Source organism: Manacus vitellinus, unplaced genomic scaffold, assembly GCF_001715985.3.
Source record: "Manacus vitellinus isolate BGI_N305 unplaced genomic scaffold, ASM171598v3 scaffold_22_pilon, whole genome shotgun sequence".
Lineage (NCBI taxonomy): Eukaryota > Metazoa > Chordata > Aves > Passeriformes > Pipridae > Manacus > Manacus vitellinus.
The window spans coordinates 9,221,915-9,238,149 of NW_021939632.1; the positions used below are offsets into that span (position 1 = coordinate 9,221,915).

Consider the following 16,235-nt stretch of genomic DNA (forward strand, 5'->3'; position numbering starts at 1 on the left):
TAGGAAATGGAGATACATTTTAAGCAGACGAATGGATCGTTTGCTGCCTGTGCAATCATGCATAGAATGAGCCTTTCCCAATGGGTTATTCAATTAGGATGTGAAGCAACCAATGCTGAATGGCAGAATCTCTAATGCATCTGGACAAATATGTAATGCTGAGAAGAACTTTGTCTCTAGTCTCTGCAAATCTTCTATTCACACTTTAAGGAATCTTAGCTATTATGTCTAAGAACTTTACTAATGGCTGTGAAATTTTTCATCATGTGCTCCAGAATTAGTATTCGCTTTTCCTGTATCTAACTTTGCTGCTACTTAATTCCAAATGAACATTTGTTCCTCTGTTATACACCCAGGTGGGAAGAAAGGCTTGAGCTATTCCCCTAATACCTCATTCAGCTCTCCAGAACTCCCTTTGCTTGTTTGACTTCCGCAAAGAACATGATATGCCATCAGCTTTTTCTATTTTATTGATTCCAAACTGTGTGTTAGTTACCATTCACATCCTCCAACACCCTGGACCTCTCAGTCAGTACAAATTATTTCTCTAAGTGGAGAATGAATCACATGAAATGGCTGTACACCCCTCCTTGCCTGGGAACTTCACTACATTCCTTTCTATAGTACTGCTTCATTTACTGTCCTTCCCTTACTAAGCCTCCTCGATAACTGGGAGCATCTTTGCTCCTAAATGCCTAAAATGTTTCCAGCTGGTTGCTCATCTCTCCCTGCTCATGCTGGGAAGGCTGCCTTTAATTAACTGGAAGCTCAGGCCTCTCCTTTGAATGTGGGATGTTCTCAGTGGGACACTGTGCTGGTCCCCACCTAGTTCCTGGGCACAAATGGTTCTCGGCATATGCTGGAAACAGATGGATATGAGATGCCCAGATGAGCCCACAGTGACCTGTACTACCATTCTGCTGTTTTTTCTGCCAGGACCTCAGGGGAAGTAGAGTTTTGCTGCCTGTTAAGGCAGCTAGCAGATCTAACAACAACTGGAACGAGCTGCATTTAACGGATAGTCCAAGAGGGTAGCAAAATACCTGGCAAAACAGAAGGAGTGTCTGCTCAGTCACATCTCACTCACCCAACATTGCGCACAGGGAATGTCGTCTCTGTGACACTGTGGACAGCACAGACAGGCAACCGGAGAGCAGCCGGGAAGGAGAGACGGAGGCGTGGAAGCACAGCACGCAGGGTAACAGAGAACTCACCCTCAGCTTTCACAAAGCAGATGCTGTCTTCATACTCCCTCTGCACAGAAAAGCAAGAGGAGACAGCAGTTAGAAGGACTCCACCTTGCAGGTACTGCAGCTCCACCCATGAATACCCATCACCTTCACCTCTGCAGGTGTTAGGGAAAAAATGTCAGCAACAGAGACACCAGCGGAGGCCTCTGTGCAGGACAGAGCATATGAATCATTTGGAAAAGGCAGGCAGCGTGGAAGGTACTCAGGCATACTCCTAACTCTGTCAGGGAACACACAAACACTCTCAGGAAGAGCAGTTGAAGGCCACATTTGTTTCACCTGATTTGTTTCAACGCAGATGGATTTCTCTCAGTATTTTCAAGATCCCAATTCAGCTGAACTGAAGCGTGTACAACCTTTCTTTGAGCTCCACAAGCACAGAAACATTAGTCTTTGATTAAATGCTTTGTCAGCTGGAAACCCAAGCAGATAACGCACAACTTAAAGATGCAGTGTTGACAGCACTGTGTACAAATAGCCCCAGGACATCTGCTAAGCAGCTAAGATAGAAGGAATAGCAAGATACGTGTTTCCCATTTGTCACCCCTCCTGAGTACCACCTATCCAGGTAAGGAGCGACCTTGGGCACTGCAGCACACACAGTCCTTGCTCACTCTAAGAAAGGCAGCCTCCTGCTTTAGCGACTGATGTGCTGCAGACAAACTATCCACTGAAAATGGAACAAGGCCAACAGCTTATTTCATAAAGGGGACACTGAACAGTCATCAAAAAATCATGATACTGAGAGCAGGGTACTGGGAATCTGTCCAGTAATAATGCTCTATGGCTAGGACAGAGATCCACATCAAAGACATACAGCTGTTGACAAGAGCCAGAGATCAACACTCAGAGACAAGACGGATACTACAAACAAGTTGAAAAGCAAGAAAAGAGACTGGGTAAAAAGAATCATTGCTGTTAAAAATAAAGCATAAAGAAACCCACCCCCATCCAGAAAAAAGGAGGCCTTTGACATGTCCCTTATGGAAAACCAGTAGCCTTTTATTGTAGGGGCTTTGGGTCTTCTGTAGTAAAGCAGAGAGTCCCTCGACCCAAGGTTCTGCACTAAAACCATACAGCCGAGGTTCCCTGGTATCAAACCAGGTGTGGCCAGTTCAAGCACTTCATCTTATTGATCTCATGGCCAGAAGTAGAACGCGAAAAACTGGGAATACTTTTTGTGAGGATCCCTCTCATAACCACGGGCAAACTCTGTAGATAAGTCAAGATTAGGGCTCCCTCCGGTGATGAAGATGTGCAGAGAGCAGGAAGGTCACTCTGGCCACTCTTCCTATGTTAGAATGTTCCCCAAGGACTGATTCATTCAAGTGAAAAATCAGAAAGAACACGAGAGGCAGAGGCCCACTGCTCACCCAGAAGGCAGCCTGAGCACTGGGAGCAGTTATGACATTAGTGCTTTACCTTTTCACTGGGCCGGAAAACGATGGGCAGAGTTATGGACATTCCAGGGCTGAGAGTAATAGGCTGCGGAAAAACAGTGAAGAAGAATGGCGTGGGAGGACACCTAGATAACAACAGCAAAACAAGAGATTTTGTGTGAGGGCATACAGCTGTTCTTCAGTTAGGTAGCAGAAAAGAGAACAAATAAACAAAACCTCCAGACCCCACAGTTTAGAAGCACCTTACACACCTGACCCCAAGGGTACCTTGGTAGCACAGCAGCAGAAAGAGGGACAGAACCCAGGTGTTCTGAAAACCCATTCCCAGCTCTAAGTACCTACCCTATCCTTGAACAGTATTTTACGTTTTCAGGCCATGCAGTATGAGCAAAACACATTGGGCAGACACATTTGAGTTTCAGAGCACGGAGGGTCATAGGGAGTGCTGGAGTGGCTCAATATCCAGTGGGACTCCCGGGAGCAATGGTTTTAGGACACACTAGTGACTGGCTGGCATACATCCACAATTAAAATCTCACTAGACTGGAAACGCCTCACAGACAGAAGTATCAGCAAAACAGAATTTAAAAAAAGGCATTTCATTTAACACACTTCTGCCAGGAACAAGGGCTGTGTTTCTGAATTAGCAGGTTTCTGTCCTGCTACATAAGTGTGCACACACTGTCTCCAGCACAGCACTCAAGGGGAGAGGGGGAAGGTGAGTCTGAGAAAAACTGCTGATGTTACTGATACAGCAGGAGGGATGAAGATGAAGCGAGAGCATGAGGAGTACAAAGGACAAACAAACTTCCCACGCACCTGTAGCTCAGCTTCTGGGTTTTCTCATGAACATTTTTCAAGGTCAAGTGTCTGATCATCTCTTGTCCAAGTTCCCAGCCATGCCAAATGAGTGTTTCAGCCACCTCAATGCCCCAGAATATGCATTTCTTCTTCTTTGCCTGTCTTACAGACACCTTAGGGAATAGTAGTTGGGAAGGGAGGAGAAATCACTCAAACGGCTGTTTCTCTATGCTAAAGGTTTCTCAGTGGATATGGACGAAAGGAGCCACCCTGCGGCAAAACTCCAGGAGTCACCAAAAGACCTGGTTCAGGAGTCCAGAGGAGACACCTCCTGGCCACAGCCCAAACAGCAGATACTAAACGGGGTGATGAACGAGGGAAGCAAAGGCTAAACGTTTTTCTGCTTCTCTCCTCTCCCTGCCTGCCAGACAATCCACCCACGACAATAAGCACCCTTTAAGCCTCCGTTCACCTTCCTGTCATAGCCACAGAACTTCTTCAGAAAAGAGTCAGAATTCTGGGGCTTGCCATGCTGCTGAGCAAGCATCTGAGAAACAAGAGGAAAAAGTCCTCACGTATGCTGCTTCTGCACCCAGAGAGCCTTTTTTGCCAAGAGCTGGGCGCTCCCAGAGACCCAATGCCCCCTCCTCTGGCTCAGGGTGTCACTGAGCCTCTTCCCTGTAGGGGCTGATGTAACGTGCCCCTTTGTGTCCCCATTTTGTCAGGTGAGTGCAGCCCTCTCCAGAAACCACGTCGTCCCCATGACCTAGTGGTCATGACTCACAGCCTAGCCCCTGTGGCAGGGCTCTCCTCGGGGAGGGGAGAGCAGAGCAGAGCCGAGCCGAGCCGAATCCAGCCCAGCCCAGCCCTGACCACTATCGCCCCACAGAGCCCAGTATATCAAAGCCCTGCTTTGTAGCCTGGCCTGGCTCACTAAAACCCCGTATGGATGACTATGGCAGGGCCGTGTTCCCCACAGCGACCGCCTGCCCAGTTCCCCAGGGCACCGCCCGCTCCTTTATCACCCCGCCTTGCCCCGGAGCGGAGCCCAGGCCGCGAGTCACCGCTGCCCCCCGGGGCCCGCACGGCCAGCCCGACTCCCCTGAGCCCTACCCGGCCCCCTGAAGCACCGGGAGCTCGGGGTGCCTCGGGCACCGTCCCGGACCAGTCCCGGCCGCTCAGCGCCATGTGGGCAGGCCCGCGTTGCCATGGAGACAGGACGCTCCCGGAGCGACGACGGCGGCCGCCTCGGGTCAATCCGCGCGGGTTGCGGTGGCCGCCAGGGGGCGGCGGCGGGACGCGGAGAACGGGGCAGAGAGAGAGGGCGGGAGCAGCAGGGGATCGGGAGCAGATGGAGGGGGCGAGGGGGCAGGTCAGAAGTTCTCGGGGGTCCGGCGGGGAGATGGGGAGCAGGGGAAGATGGGGAGTCCAGGGACAGGGAGATGGAGAGAGGCGGGTGGCAGACGGAGGGGTGCAGGCGTTGCAGGAGTGTGAGAGAGAGCCCGGGGCTCTCTCCCAGGAGGGGTGCAGGGGAGGGAGACAGTACAAAGCTGAGCCAGCAATGGGGGGGCTCTGAAGTACGTGGGTGTGCGGGATGAGTGGATGAGGAGACTGTGGGCAAGGGGTCATGGTGTGTAACAGGCTGGAGAGTGCTGCCATAGGGATGGGGTGGCACCTTAATGGGGCCAGGACACCCTGAGTTCCTTAAAGCATTGGTGACACAAGTAACAAGTTGTGATCATTGTCACAAGAAGTTGTGGGGCCGAGATGAACAAACAGGTTAGGAAGCCCTGGCTGCACAGCCCTATCAGGTATCCCAGGTATTATTCCCATGGGGCACCACCACCACAACAGGACAGTCCTACATCTTCCCAGTGCCCTGGATGACCCTCAAGGAGGTGGGACCCTCGTTTTCCCGATGGGGAGGACACCCTCCAGGGTGCACAGGCAGCAGTATGGTGTAGAGCAGGGCTGGCCACATCCCGCAGCACAGAGAGGGTGCCAGGACAGAGGCAGGAGGGAGATGCAGCTTTAATGGCATTTGTCGGTGTCTACGACATGAGTCATCCAGCTAAGCAGCCATAAATCAGCACCCCAACTCCTCCTGCATCAATTGTGTCCCCTACTCTGTCCCCCCAGCACTGATGAGCGCCTGGCTCCTGCAGAAAAAACCTCATAAATAACAGCAACAAAACAAACCCTCCTGCAGCCACAGAAGGCGTGAGTGTGCCAGGCGTGAGATGAACGCTTCCCATCCATCACTTTAATGATTGTACTCTGGAAATTAAACCTGTCATAGCCCATCAAGGTGAACGTTTTAAGTCTGTGACATGCCTTCAGCTCCCCTCCTCCTTCCTGGCACTTAATTTTTTGTTGCTTTCCTTCTTGCCTTTTCTTGTATGCCTCTACCACCCCTGTCACCACTGCACCTGTGTGCCCAGCTCCATCCCGTGGTCCTCTCTGGTCCCCCGCTGAACAAGGACCAGGTTGCACATCAGGTGGTAGATGTCTTTGGCCCTGAGGCTCCTGCAGCCATGGGCTGGAATCTCCCAGCATCTCTGTGCCCAGTCCTACATGCCTGCTGGTATTGGGCACAGCTACCCTTGGGCAATGGGTCTCTCCTGGTCTGCTGTCCTCACAGGGCAATGGCAGGGAATCGGGTACCATCCTTTCATACTTCCCTCTCCCCTTCTCCTTTCCTGCCCTTTTTTTCCTCCTTCTCCACATTATTTCCTCTCTTGCTCCATGTTACACCAACCAACACAGGCTCCTGGCACCTGGCTCCTACCCTGGCTCATATCTGCCCCCTTGGAGCAAGTGCTGCAGCCTCCTCAGAACCAGAGCTTCCCAGCGGGCAGCGCCGAGGGTCTGGGCACCTTCCACGTGAGCAGAGGGGCCCTACCGTGCCCTATGATGCATTGCTTGAGGACAGGAGATCTGGGCACCGAGGATGTCATACATCCAGGGGGAAGCTGCTAAGCTGCCAGCAGCCACTGCGGGTCACTGTCTCCCCACACAGGTCCGTCCATCCATCCATCTGTGTCCATACTTCTCTCTCCCATCATCTGCTTCCCTGGTCCATCCTTCTGTTTCAAAAGCATCGTATCTGTCCCTTTGCCCAGGGTACTGTCCCCCAGCTGCTGCCAGGCTTTTCCCAGCCCTGCGAGGTGTGACGGCGGTGCACCAATGCTTACCTGTCCCATCCATCACTGACTGTCTGCCAAAGGTGACCCGGGATTCCACGGAAAATGTTGCCCCTCGGCAATTCCCACCCCCACCGCAGGTCCCAGAGCAAGCAGCCGTCCCTGCCACCCCTAGGTAGGGACAGGGAGAAGAGAGAAGAGGACAGCAGGACGTGGGACAGGAGAGACATCATGGTCCGTCCAGGAATGGGACAGCCCAGTCCAGTCTGCCACGCTCCTGCAGCACTACGTGCACCAGGGTGGTGAACTAAGGCTGCCCCTCAGGTTGCCCCCCTGCCTTCACGGCTACCTCAGCACCCTAAGGAGAGACCCAATTAAGTGTGCAGGAGGCATAGGAGGTCTATAGTGTCTGCCAGGACCCACCAGCATCCTCTGAGAACAAGTGCAGCCTGCTTAGTTATGGGGAGTCGGTGCTTAACCCTAGTGCTTCTAGGGAGGTGGTAGAGGGTGTCGGTTGTCATCCTACCACCAGGGGTTGATTTGAGCCCAGTCAGCTCAAGCAGCATTCCAAGAGCATCATGAAACGAGCCCAGAAAGGGATTGAGAGCTTTGCTTCACAGGACAGATAAAATTTGCTCTGCAAAGTGCCGACTCCACCAGGAATTCTGCCAGTGAAGGAAGAGGCAAGGCAGGCTGGCAGGCAACCTGGGAATCCTCCTTCACAGCCTTTCATTCACCAAGGGGAAGGGCAGCTGGCACCACCACACAGGGATGTGTTGCTCCAAGCACTGTCAGATCTGCAAGGAAGTGGCAGTGCAGTCCAAGAAGGGTCCATGGTCTCTCTCTTCCACCTGTACCAGCAGGCTGCCAGCTGTGTAAGTTTGCTCTCCCCACCCTTTCCCCCAGGGACCCTGGCAGGACAGCAGAGTAGCAGGAGAGGGGCAGAGCCTCCCATCCCCTAAGGAAAAGCACAGGCATCCAGATAACATCTTTATAAAGGAGGGATGTGGGGACTCCTCCAGATACACACAGAGGAATATTTACGAGTTAAATAGGATCCAAATACACATAAGTTAAAGGGGGGCAGGTGCCCTGCACCCCCTGCTCTACCCAGGCACAGTCTGTGTCTGCCAGCAAAGAGAACCCCCACACCACAGCCCAGCCCCTCTCCCTGGCTGGCTCCATTCGTCTTTCACAACACAGAGCCGATCTTCCTCTAGGTGGCACCCATTTCATTCTCCTCCTCTTCCTCTTCCTCGCCCCCTGAGCAGGAGGAATCGGGGCCGTAGTTCAGCTCGGTAGTGCTGCAGCGCAGGAAGCCTGAGTCAGGGCTGTGCCCCATGAACTCGGGGCTTTCGGCAGCTTGTCCCTGAGGCTCGCTGGGCAGCAGCTTCTCGCAGGTTTTGCTGAGCCCTCGTTGCTTGTCAGCCTCTGCCTGAGCCCCCTGCTCCTTGGCTTTGCGACTCCGTTTCCACTTCATGCGGCGGTTCTGGAACCAGATCTTCACCTGCAAAGGGAAAGCCCCCAGAGGAGAGAGTGTGTCCCCCACCCCATTCTGCCCCCACCCCCCCACCTTCCCTGCATGGAGGGTCCCCCCAAAGCCTCTCTGCTGTGGGGCATTCTGTGGTGCTGCGGGTCTGTGCAAAGAGACTGAAGTTGTCATGGGGAGAGGAATACTGGGGGACTGCTGCCTTCCCTCCATCTGGCCTCCACAGGATGGCCAAGGACATGCACAGGGACATTTTCATTTTAGCCCCACAAAAAGCCCCCTCCCACAGCATGCTGAGGGATGGGAAGGCTCTGAAACCCAAGTTGGGGGTGATGGATAAAAAGAGCAGTATTCTGGAGTGCCCTTCAAAAGAGAAGAGCCTGGAACCCACCAGGCAGGTCTCTGCAGGAGATGCCCTGGAAGGGGCACTGATGGGAGCATTGGGGTGCGGGGCTGATGGCATCAGCATTGCCCATGACATTGACTTCCCTCATATACAGCTGCATGGTGCTATGCTCCATTTCCCCAGGACCAAGGTACCTGTGTCTCGGTGAGCATCAGCGACGTGGCCACCTCGAAACGCTTGGGCCTGGACAGGTACTTATTCAGCTTGAACTGGTTCTCTAGCTCCAGGAGCTGTTGGCTGGTGAAGGCTGTGCGGGGCCGGCGGCACTTCCCCATCAAGCCAGACTGTGGGGCAGCTGTGGAGCAGACAGTAAGCAGGAGTCAGGAGGCAGAAGAGCAAGAGGGGGACATCCTCTCAGCAAACCTGGGATGAGGAGGAAGGTGTCTCCTGTCATCTCCCATCCCAATAATGGCTTTATTGCCTGACTGATAGGAACCAGTGAGATACGTTATCAGGCCTCAGTGTGCAACTAGGATCAGTCCTGTGACTGAAATTAATCCTCTTTTTTTATTGCTGGGCCGCACAGGTGGCAGCTCAACTGCCAGGGGCTGCGGCAGCAGGGCTGCCCAAGAGCCCTGCTATCTCACTCGCAGCCCTTGAAGGCAGTGCGGCACTGAACCAGGAGGCAGCGGGAACAAAGAAACCTTTGAGAGTCCAGCACGGGGTGGCTGCTGCGCTCTGTTTGATCCCTCCTTATCTCCTCTCCGATGGCTTTATTGTCCCCCCGGGGTTCAGCTTTTACTGCTTCTCCCACCACTGAAGCGGCAATCAAACCCAGGGGTTTGCAGTCAGGAGTAAAGTGCTGGAGCAGCGTGGGGGGCCACTAATGGGAAAGGTCCTTGGCATATCCCTGCTGATGCATCTAGGGGCATATGATAGAGCATTGTGGCCTCATTGTGCCCCTGCTTGGCAAGGGCCACTCCAGCTCACCCGCTTTGCTGGGCATGGGGCACCATTCTTGTTATCTTCCCCAGATTCCAGCTTTGATCCCACCTGCCCATCTCCTGAGGTGTCCACCAAACCCTTCAAAAACAGCAGTGACGCATGAGGCAGGAATTTATGAAAGGGGCATTAACTGATCGCAATCCAGGTTTGATCCCAAGTAGCTGGATGCTGGGTGGTATGGGTCAATCAGACAGAGCACAGGCTGGACTGGGGCTGTGCAAACTTCTTGTGAGAGCATGACAGATACAACCCCTACTGTGCCTGTAGCCCCACAGTGCCAGGAGAGACAGCCTGTGGGACCCACCTTGCAGCTACTGGGAAGTTATACTAGGGATTAAAGAGACAGGCTGTGCCAATGGCTCTCACATATGCAGTGCATTATTTTGCATACAAAAGATATTCAAGGCTAAAATCAAATGAGAGGCTCAAAGGATTTCCAGGACAAATACGAATGTCACATGAAAGACTGCTCAGCTCTGCAGAGTTTGGCAGCTGTCTGGGCTCTGGCTGGCTGTGGATGCTCTGGCTGCACAAATCCTCAATGGAGACATGGGACCAAACAGACCTGCAAAGGCTCCCTTTGGCTAGGAAAAGGAGGTGTTATGGGAACTAGCATCTGCAGGGATGGGGCAGCCCAAGCCAACACGCTTTGCAGCTCGTCATTGAGGGAAAGGGCAGAGGTGCATCAGAAAGAACCAGAGAAGAAATTAATTCAGTCTGTCTTGGTGGGAGGCAAAAAGCAGTCCCAGGCAGTGTCCAGCAGCCCAATGACTCCGGCTCCCAGCAAGCCCCCTCTGCTGACAGAGACAGGAGGGTGGCTGGAGCACCTGATGCCCCAGTCCCTCCCCGTTGTAGGGGCTGCACTGCACAGGCTGGCCATACTGGGTTAAGCAAGGGTTCCTCTGAGCAGTTACTCTTTCTGGGCATGGTCTGTAAAGGATGTTTTGGGGAAAGAGAAGGGAAGAGGGTGTGCCCACATCTCAGCATCCAGCAATCCAGGAGTCCTATGCTTTTTGGAGCTGAAGGGTCCAGGGGTGAATAAATATCATATTCCCAGTTTAAACTTCCCACTCCATAGCAGAGAGCCCAGGGTTCAGCTCCTAGGGCATTGATTCCCAGCCTCGGGGAGCACAGAAATCCTTCAGACCACCCCAAAAGGCTCCTCAGTGCACCCTCTTGCAAGGTCGTATGTGGCCAGACTACAACCACATGTAGGAAGGAGTGAAGGCACAGAAGTATCTATCCCAAAAGCAGTGCAGGTCTTTCCAGCTTCAGAGGAGGCTGGAGGGCAGCTTGCTTTAACAACACCCCCTCAAGCAACTCACTCTTCTTCAGGTAAGGTGCTAAGAACTGCATGGTCCAGTAGGGAAAAGAAGAACAGAAAGTTTGCCCAAAAGTCAAATAAATTCAAAAGGGATATAACCCAAATGACTACCACTGCAGGGGACTGACTGCTGGAGCATGGTCTGTCTGCCAGTCCCCATTTCTCCTTCTTAGTGTCCAGTTCAGGCTCAGTGCAGTGGTGTCCATTACAAAGATTGTACAGACCTTGACCTCCTTGGAAACCCACCGTGCCTCCTGCTCCAGTGCTGAAAAGAAAAACCCAGCCCTTAAACCCCTCTCTGGTGTTGTCATACAGTTCAAGCCACCACCACCAGTCCAAAGGCCAGCCTGCACAGGTTGCTGGCCACCTAACCTGTGACCTCCTCTGACAGTACACCCTTCAGCAGCTATTATTATCCATCATCAGTGCTCCCCACTATGACTTGTTGCCTGCAGACAAGGTGGGGCAAACCCAAACCAACACAGCTGACCTTCAGCCACCCACAGCAGCAGGTTGTCGTGGACCTGAATGAACAACATCTTTGGCCTCAGCTCTGCTGTTAGCTTACCTGAAGGGCTCTGGCTTCTTTGTGTAGGGAGAGTATGGAGGAAGAGGGTCTGCAGTTTCTCACTGGGGAAGGAGCAAAGGCAGAAGGAGGAAGTGGAGACTGAAATGAAATAGGGAACGAAGTAGGTTCCAGTTTCCCACAAAAAGAGGAGACAATGCTTTGTGGCCTGCCAGTGTGCTTTGTGGAATCCTGTCCCTTCCTGTCCTATGGCACGCTGTCACACTGACATGGACAGAATCCTTCCAAGGGATGCACAGGAAGCATCCCCCACAGGGCTTACCTCCTCCAGTCAGTGTCAGCTGAGCTATGAACCCATCCGCATCACAACCAACATCCCATAGAAAGAATAACCCTTTGGAAAGGCTCTCCCCCTTATCCAGTTCCTACCAGAAGACCACTGAGTGCCTCAGCATCACACCTTTGCTTGCCAAAGGATTTACTATCTGCTCAACCATCTCTTCCAGCACTGTATCCAAGATCAGAGCTTGTCTTAACATCCCTTCAGCCTGGCAGGGCTTAAACCCCTTGATGGGTGCCTGGCATTTGGCTGAAGTATCAGTAAATAAATTGCTTGGCCTGTGGCTGGGAATACCCTCCGAGTCTGAGGCCAGGAGCTCTACAAGGCAGCTGCCTCCTGGATAATTAGATAAAGCTTATAAAAAATTGTTGGTTTATTTGACACAGTTCCGTCTACTTGATAACAAGAGTAATCCTAGGTTGATATTAACTCACTTGGTTTTAATTTGGTTTGTTTAGCTATAGTTCACTTAACTTTGTGTGCTGGCAGATAAAGAAGAGGAAATTAGCACCCTAACTGCTTTGGAGGTGTTTCTCCAGATGTCAGAGCTGGAAGGGAGAGAAGTGGTCTCATCAGTGTCAGGGCCATCACCAAAGGCTCCTCCTGGCCTGTCAGCAGCTCCGGCCATTATCCGTGGGGCAGCATGTGTAAGGGCACTTGCTATCTCTACTAGCCCCTTGCTTGCTCCACAATTTAACCTTGATTGCTGCTTGCCAGCTGTTTCCCAGCACGTATTTCCTGCTGACACCAGACCACTGTGCACCTGGTGAGCCTTGGAAGGCGTTGATTTTTGAAGACGTTCGATAAGACTTATCCTGTCCCCTCTCCTAGCCCAGCACAACCCATCAACAAGCTCTCTGCCACCATGAGCAGGATCTGAATTGGGCTCCGGGCCATCAAGGTCGTGAGTAGGCGATGCAGGGAAGCTGTGTGCAAGGAAAGCCATCTAAGCACCAGGTCCCCAGCAGGGATCATTTGCTCTGAGAGTCTACAGCTGTATGTCACTGTTCCCCACTCCTACAGCTCTTGGCTGAGGTGGGTCTCTGCACTTGGCTCCCACTGCTGTGCTGCATTTCCACACTGGCAAATGAGTCACAGCTCCCAGTGAAACTGGTAGGCACAGCACTCCAGTGCCAAATGCTACCTCTGTGCAGTTCGGGAGGCGCTCAAAGCCCCAGGACAGGGACCCAGGCTGGGGACAGCAAAGCCTGGGTAGTGAGCATCCCTGACATCTGCAGCAAGTGCATGCCTGCTCCTGCACCCAGGCCTTCCCACTACCCTCTCAGTCCGCATTGCAGCAGCGGCAGCCAGGCACTGCGTGCAGCTCTGCACCAGGAGCCAGAGAGGGAAGCACAGCACCCGCTTGCCTCACAGCCAGGAGCACTGCTCTGAGCAATCCCAGCACCCAAGCCCAGGCCGGGTTCCTAAGGATACCATCTCAGACTGTCTCCCCATACACAGGTGAGAGCAGGGAGAATGCGTGCAATGCATAACCACAGAGCTTGTGGCTTCAGTTCATGGGCTATCCTGCTCTTTCCCCCACCCTGATTGTACCCAGGAGACCAAACTAGACCGTGCCTGCAAAACGTCTCTACACATGCAGCTAAAGAAAGAATTTATTCCAGAATTAAGTCCTGGAATTCCCTATAAATAAGTCACAAGGGTGATTTCCCTCTGGAATGATCCGTAACATGTCCTAGGAAGCTTTCAGATTCATCTCTTACTGCTATGAGAGCGTTGAACATGACTGGCACCAGCACTGTTGACACTTGTACTCAGTCCCTCTGGAAACTTCAGCCAGGCAGGTCTGTCCATCTGTCTGTCTAGGCTGAGTGGTGGGACAGGGACTCCCATAAAACTACAGGCAGCCCAGGATCCCTGTGCCAACAGTGTGAGGCTACAGCCCAGCCCACCGCCCTTCTCAGAGAGATGAGGAAGGGCCATGGAAGCAGCACATCCTAGGCAAGTGCCCCTTCCTGTCCCTGTCCCTACACCCTGGCCAGCACACTGGGCAGTATGAGGCCAGACACAGCCATAAAATGCAGCTGGGGCCAGCACTGGTGAGTACAAGGACAAGGCAAAGGAACCAGATTTCAGAGCTTCAGTGAGTCCGCCAAGAGCAAGGGCTGAGGACACACTTGAGAATCCTGATGTTCCCAATGGACTGAAACAAGGATCTGAAGATGGATGAGGTTCTGTCCTGCACAGCAGAAGAACCACTGGAATACTAAACAGGACATTCTGGAGAGAAAGCATCCCCACCGCAAAGGGCTCCCCAGAACTGTGAGCAAAAACATTTTAGTAAGGATATGGATTGAGGCAGTGATCACTCTGACTTAAAAATCTACAGCTTTGTCAGCTTTTGCTCCATCCTTGTTACACCCCCATGTGTCTACATTGTTTTGGTTACTCCAAAACCCAGTCAAGTAATATTTGGGTCAGAGACTGCTTTTCCTCCCTCTGAGCTTCCATAGGAGCCCTTTTCAGTGCTTCCCACGATATCCATTGACATTCTGTTCTAGGGCATTCTGCACAGCCCAAAACCTCCCTCCACAAGCTGTTCTCATGCCCATAATTTGGGATTTCTCTCTTTCTGGTGAGGTTTTAGATATAACCAGCTGTAGAGCAGAACGTGTACTTGAGAGGAGTAGGGCTGATGCACAAATACCTCTACGCTATCCCAGCCAGAAGCTGCACTCAGGGCCACAGGAGCAGATGCAGTGGTGTGTTCCCACTCTGGTGAAACATAACCCTGCATTAAGCCACGGGATGCTGAGATACACCGACAGACCCAGACCTTTCAAGGATAACATGGCCTCTGCAGAAGAGCAGGAAGGTGTTTTACCACCTAACAAACAGAGATTTCTTTTCTCTTGTCTTAGTGACATGCTTGAAGAGTACACACAGCCCATAGCACCAGAAGCTTATTCTACACCTCTAGATTCACAAATGTACGTAACCTGAAGTCCAGGGAAAGAGAAACAGAACGGGGAAGAAAACAGTCTGCTTCCCTTTAACCTGTCCAGGAGTAATTTGAGGAAGGAGCAACAAATGGGACCTTTCATGTTAATTCTCCATTTTTATACTATTATGCATTCAGCCAGTTTATCAATTAAATTACTTTTCCAGCCTTGTTTTTTATTAGTACTATTTTATAAATGGGCTCCCAAGTTATTAAGATGCTACATTCAGCCAATAAATCTGGATACTCTGCCGGGGGGTTATTAACCAGACACTCTAGTCTATGGACCATCTTTGCGCTGACCAGAGCTCTGATCACCACAAGCACAGGGCAGAGTCCAAGTCACACTGCCAGGGATGCCAGTGACAGTCCCCAACGGGACAAGAGCCTGAAGCCTTGTGCCGTCCGTGCCCTGCAGGACCCTTCCCACCCGTGGCCCATCATTGCAATGTAGGATACGGTGGCTTCCTGTAGCCCTGGTCGTACCCACCAGGAGGGACCGGGGCAGGGCTAGAGCCGAGCACACTGTCGGGCCCCCTGGCTCCCGCCGGCCGATGGACTCACCGGCCCCTCACCCCCACGAGCCGAGCGCGACGGCGGGAAGAACACGGATCCCCTGCCCGTTCCCGCAGGGGGGCCCAATCCGGCAGCGCATCCTGCGGGTTCGTTCCCAACCACAGCAGGCGGAATTTATTCGTTTTCCAGTGCAGGTTCTGGCTGCCCCTTCTTTATTCTCGTTTCCTTCCGCGCCACGGGCGGAGGCCCAACAAGCCCGCGGCGGCCGTGCGGGCTGGGGCAGGCGGGGTCGGCGCGGTTTGCTCGGCCTGAGAGCGATTCGGCTCTGCCGGCAGCGGCGCGGGCAGTGCCCCTCCGGGCTGTTCCGGAGCACTGCGCCGGGATAAGGCGAGACTTTGCCCTTCGGATGGGTTTCCCGGGGCCCCGCAGCCTCCGGCGAGTCATGTTACCGCAGCAGTGGGACCCCGAACCGTGCCGGGCTGGGAGCGGGTCTAGGCATTGAAAGAACCCCGCATAGCGGTCCCGACCCGAACGGCCGGGGAGCCTCGAAAGGGCGGGTTTGGAAAACCTCAGTCCTCAGTTCCCTAAGGGACCTGCACCGCGATGTGTTGGCGGAGACCCTTGGGGGCTGGAAGGGGCGAGAGCCGTGTTCCGCCTGACGGGAGAGTCGGTCCCCGGGTCACTCACCGTGGAAGTCGGAGAGCCTCGGCACCACCATCCCGGCTCGGATCCAGTGCTCCAGCGGGAAGGAGCCGGCCACGGCCGCCTTCAGGTGCTCCGCGCCGGGCGGCGGCAGGTGGGGGATGCCGGAGTAGGCGAAAGCGGGGTGCTGGCCCCCCAGGGTAGGGAGTGGATACACGGCAGTCGGGTACAGGGCTGGCAGGGCGCCGAGCCCGGGGCCGGAGAGGTGCAGCAAGCCAGGCTTGGGGAGGAAGCCGGTCGGGGCGAGCGGCCCGGCGGCCGGGGCGCCCGCGGTGAGGGGGTATCGGAGCGCCCGGCGGGGCCAGGGCTCACCGCGGGGCTCCCGGGCTCAGCCCCGACGGGGAGGCGCTCGCGCCGGCTCTTCGGCCAGGAGCGGCCTCGATGCGGAAGTTTTGGGACTTCTCCATGGGCTTGTGCATAGCCCTACCCGT

General features: G+C 53.6%; 2 protein-coding genes across 2 annotated transcripts in view; both read right to left on the reverse strand.

The window, feature by feature from the left end:
- The window catches only part of CFAP65 (cilia and flagella associated protein 65), a 31,984-nt gene extending 27,345 nt beyond the window's left edge, over nt 1-4,639 (reverse strand). The window contains exons 1-4 of the mRNA XM_029959883.1: nt 4,565-4,639; nt 3,470-3,624; nt 2,673-2,775; nt 1,088-1,254 (exon numbers count right to left, since the gene is read on the reverse strand). Coding sequence (XP_029815743.1) covers nt 1,088-1,254; nt 2,673-2,775; nt 3,470-3,624; nt 4,565-4,639 — 500 coding nt within the window. The remainder of the gene's footprint in view (nt 1-1,087; nt 1,255-2,672; nt 2,776-3,469; nt 3,625-4,564) is intronic.
- Nucleotides 4,640-7,606: 2,967 nt separating this feature from the next.
- LOC103756883 (motor neuron and pancreas homeobox protein 1) lies at nt 7,607-16,223 on the reverse strand. The gene is given in 5 exon segments (XM_018072512.2): nt 7,607-8,101; nt 8,624-8,784; nt 15,790-16,065; nt 16,068-16,125; nt 16,128-16,223. Coding segments are annotated over 5 exon segments (906 nt in total). The 3' UTR covers nt 7,607-7,786.
- Nucleotides 16,224-16,235: the final 12 nt, after the last annotated feature.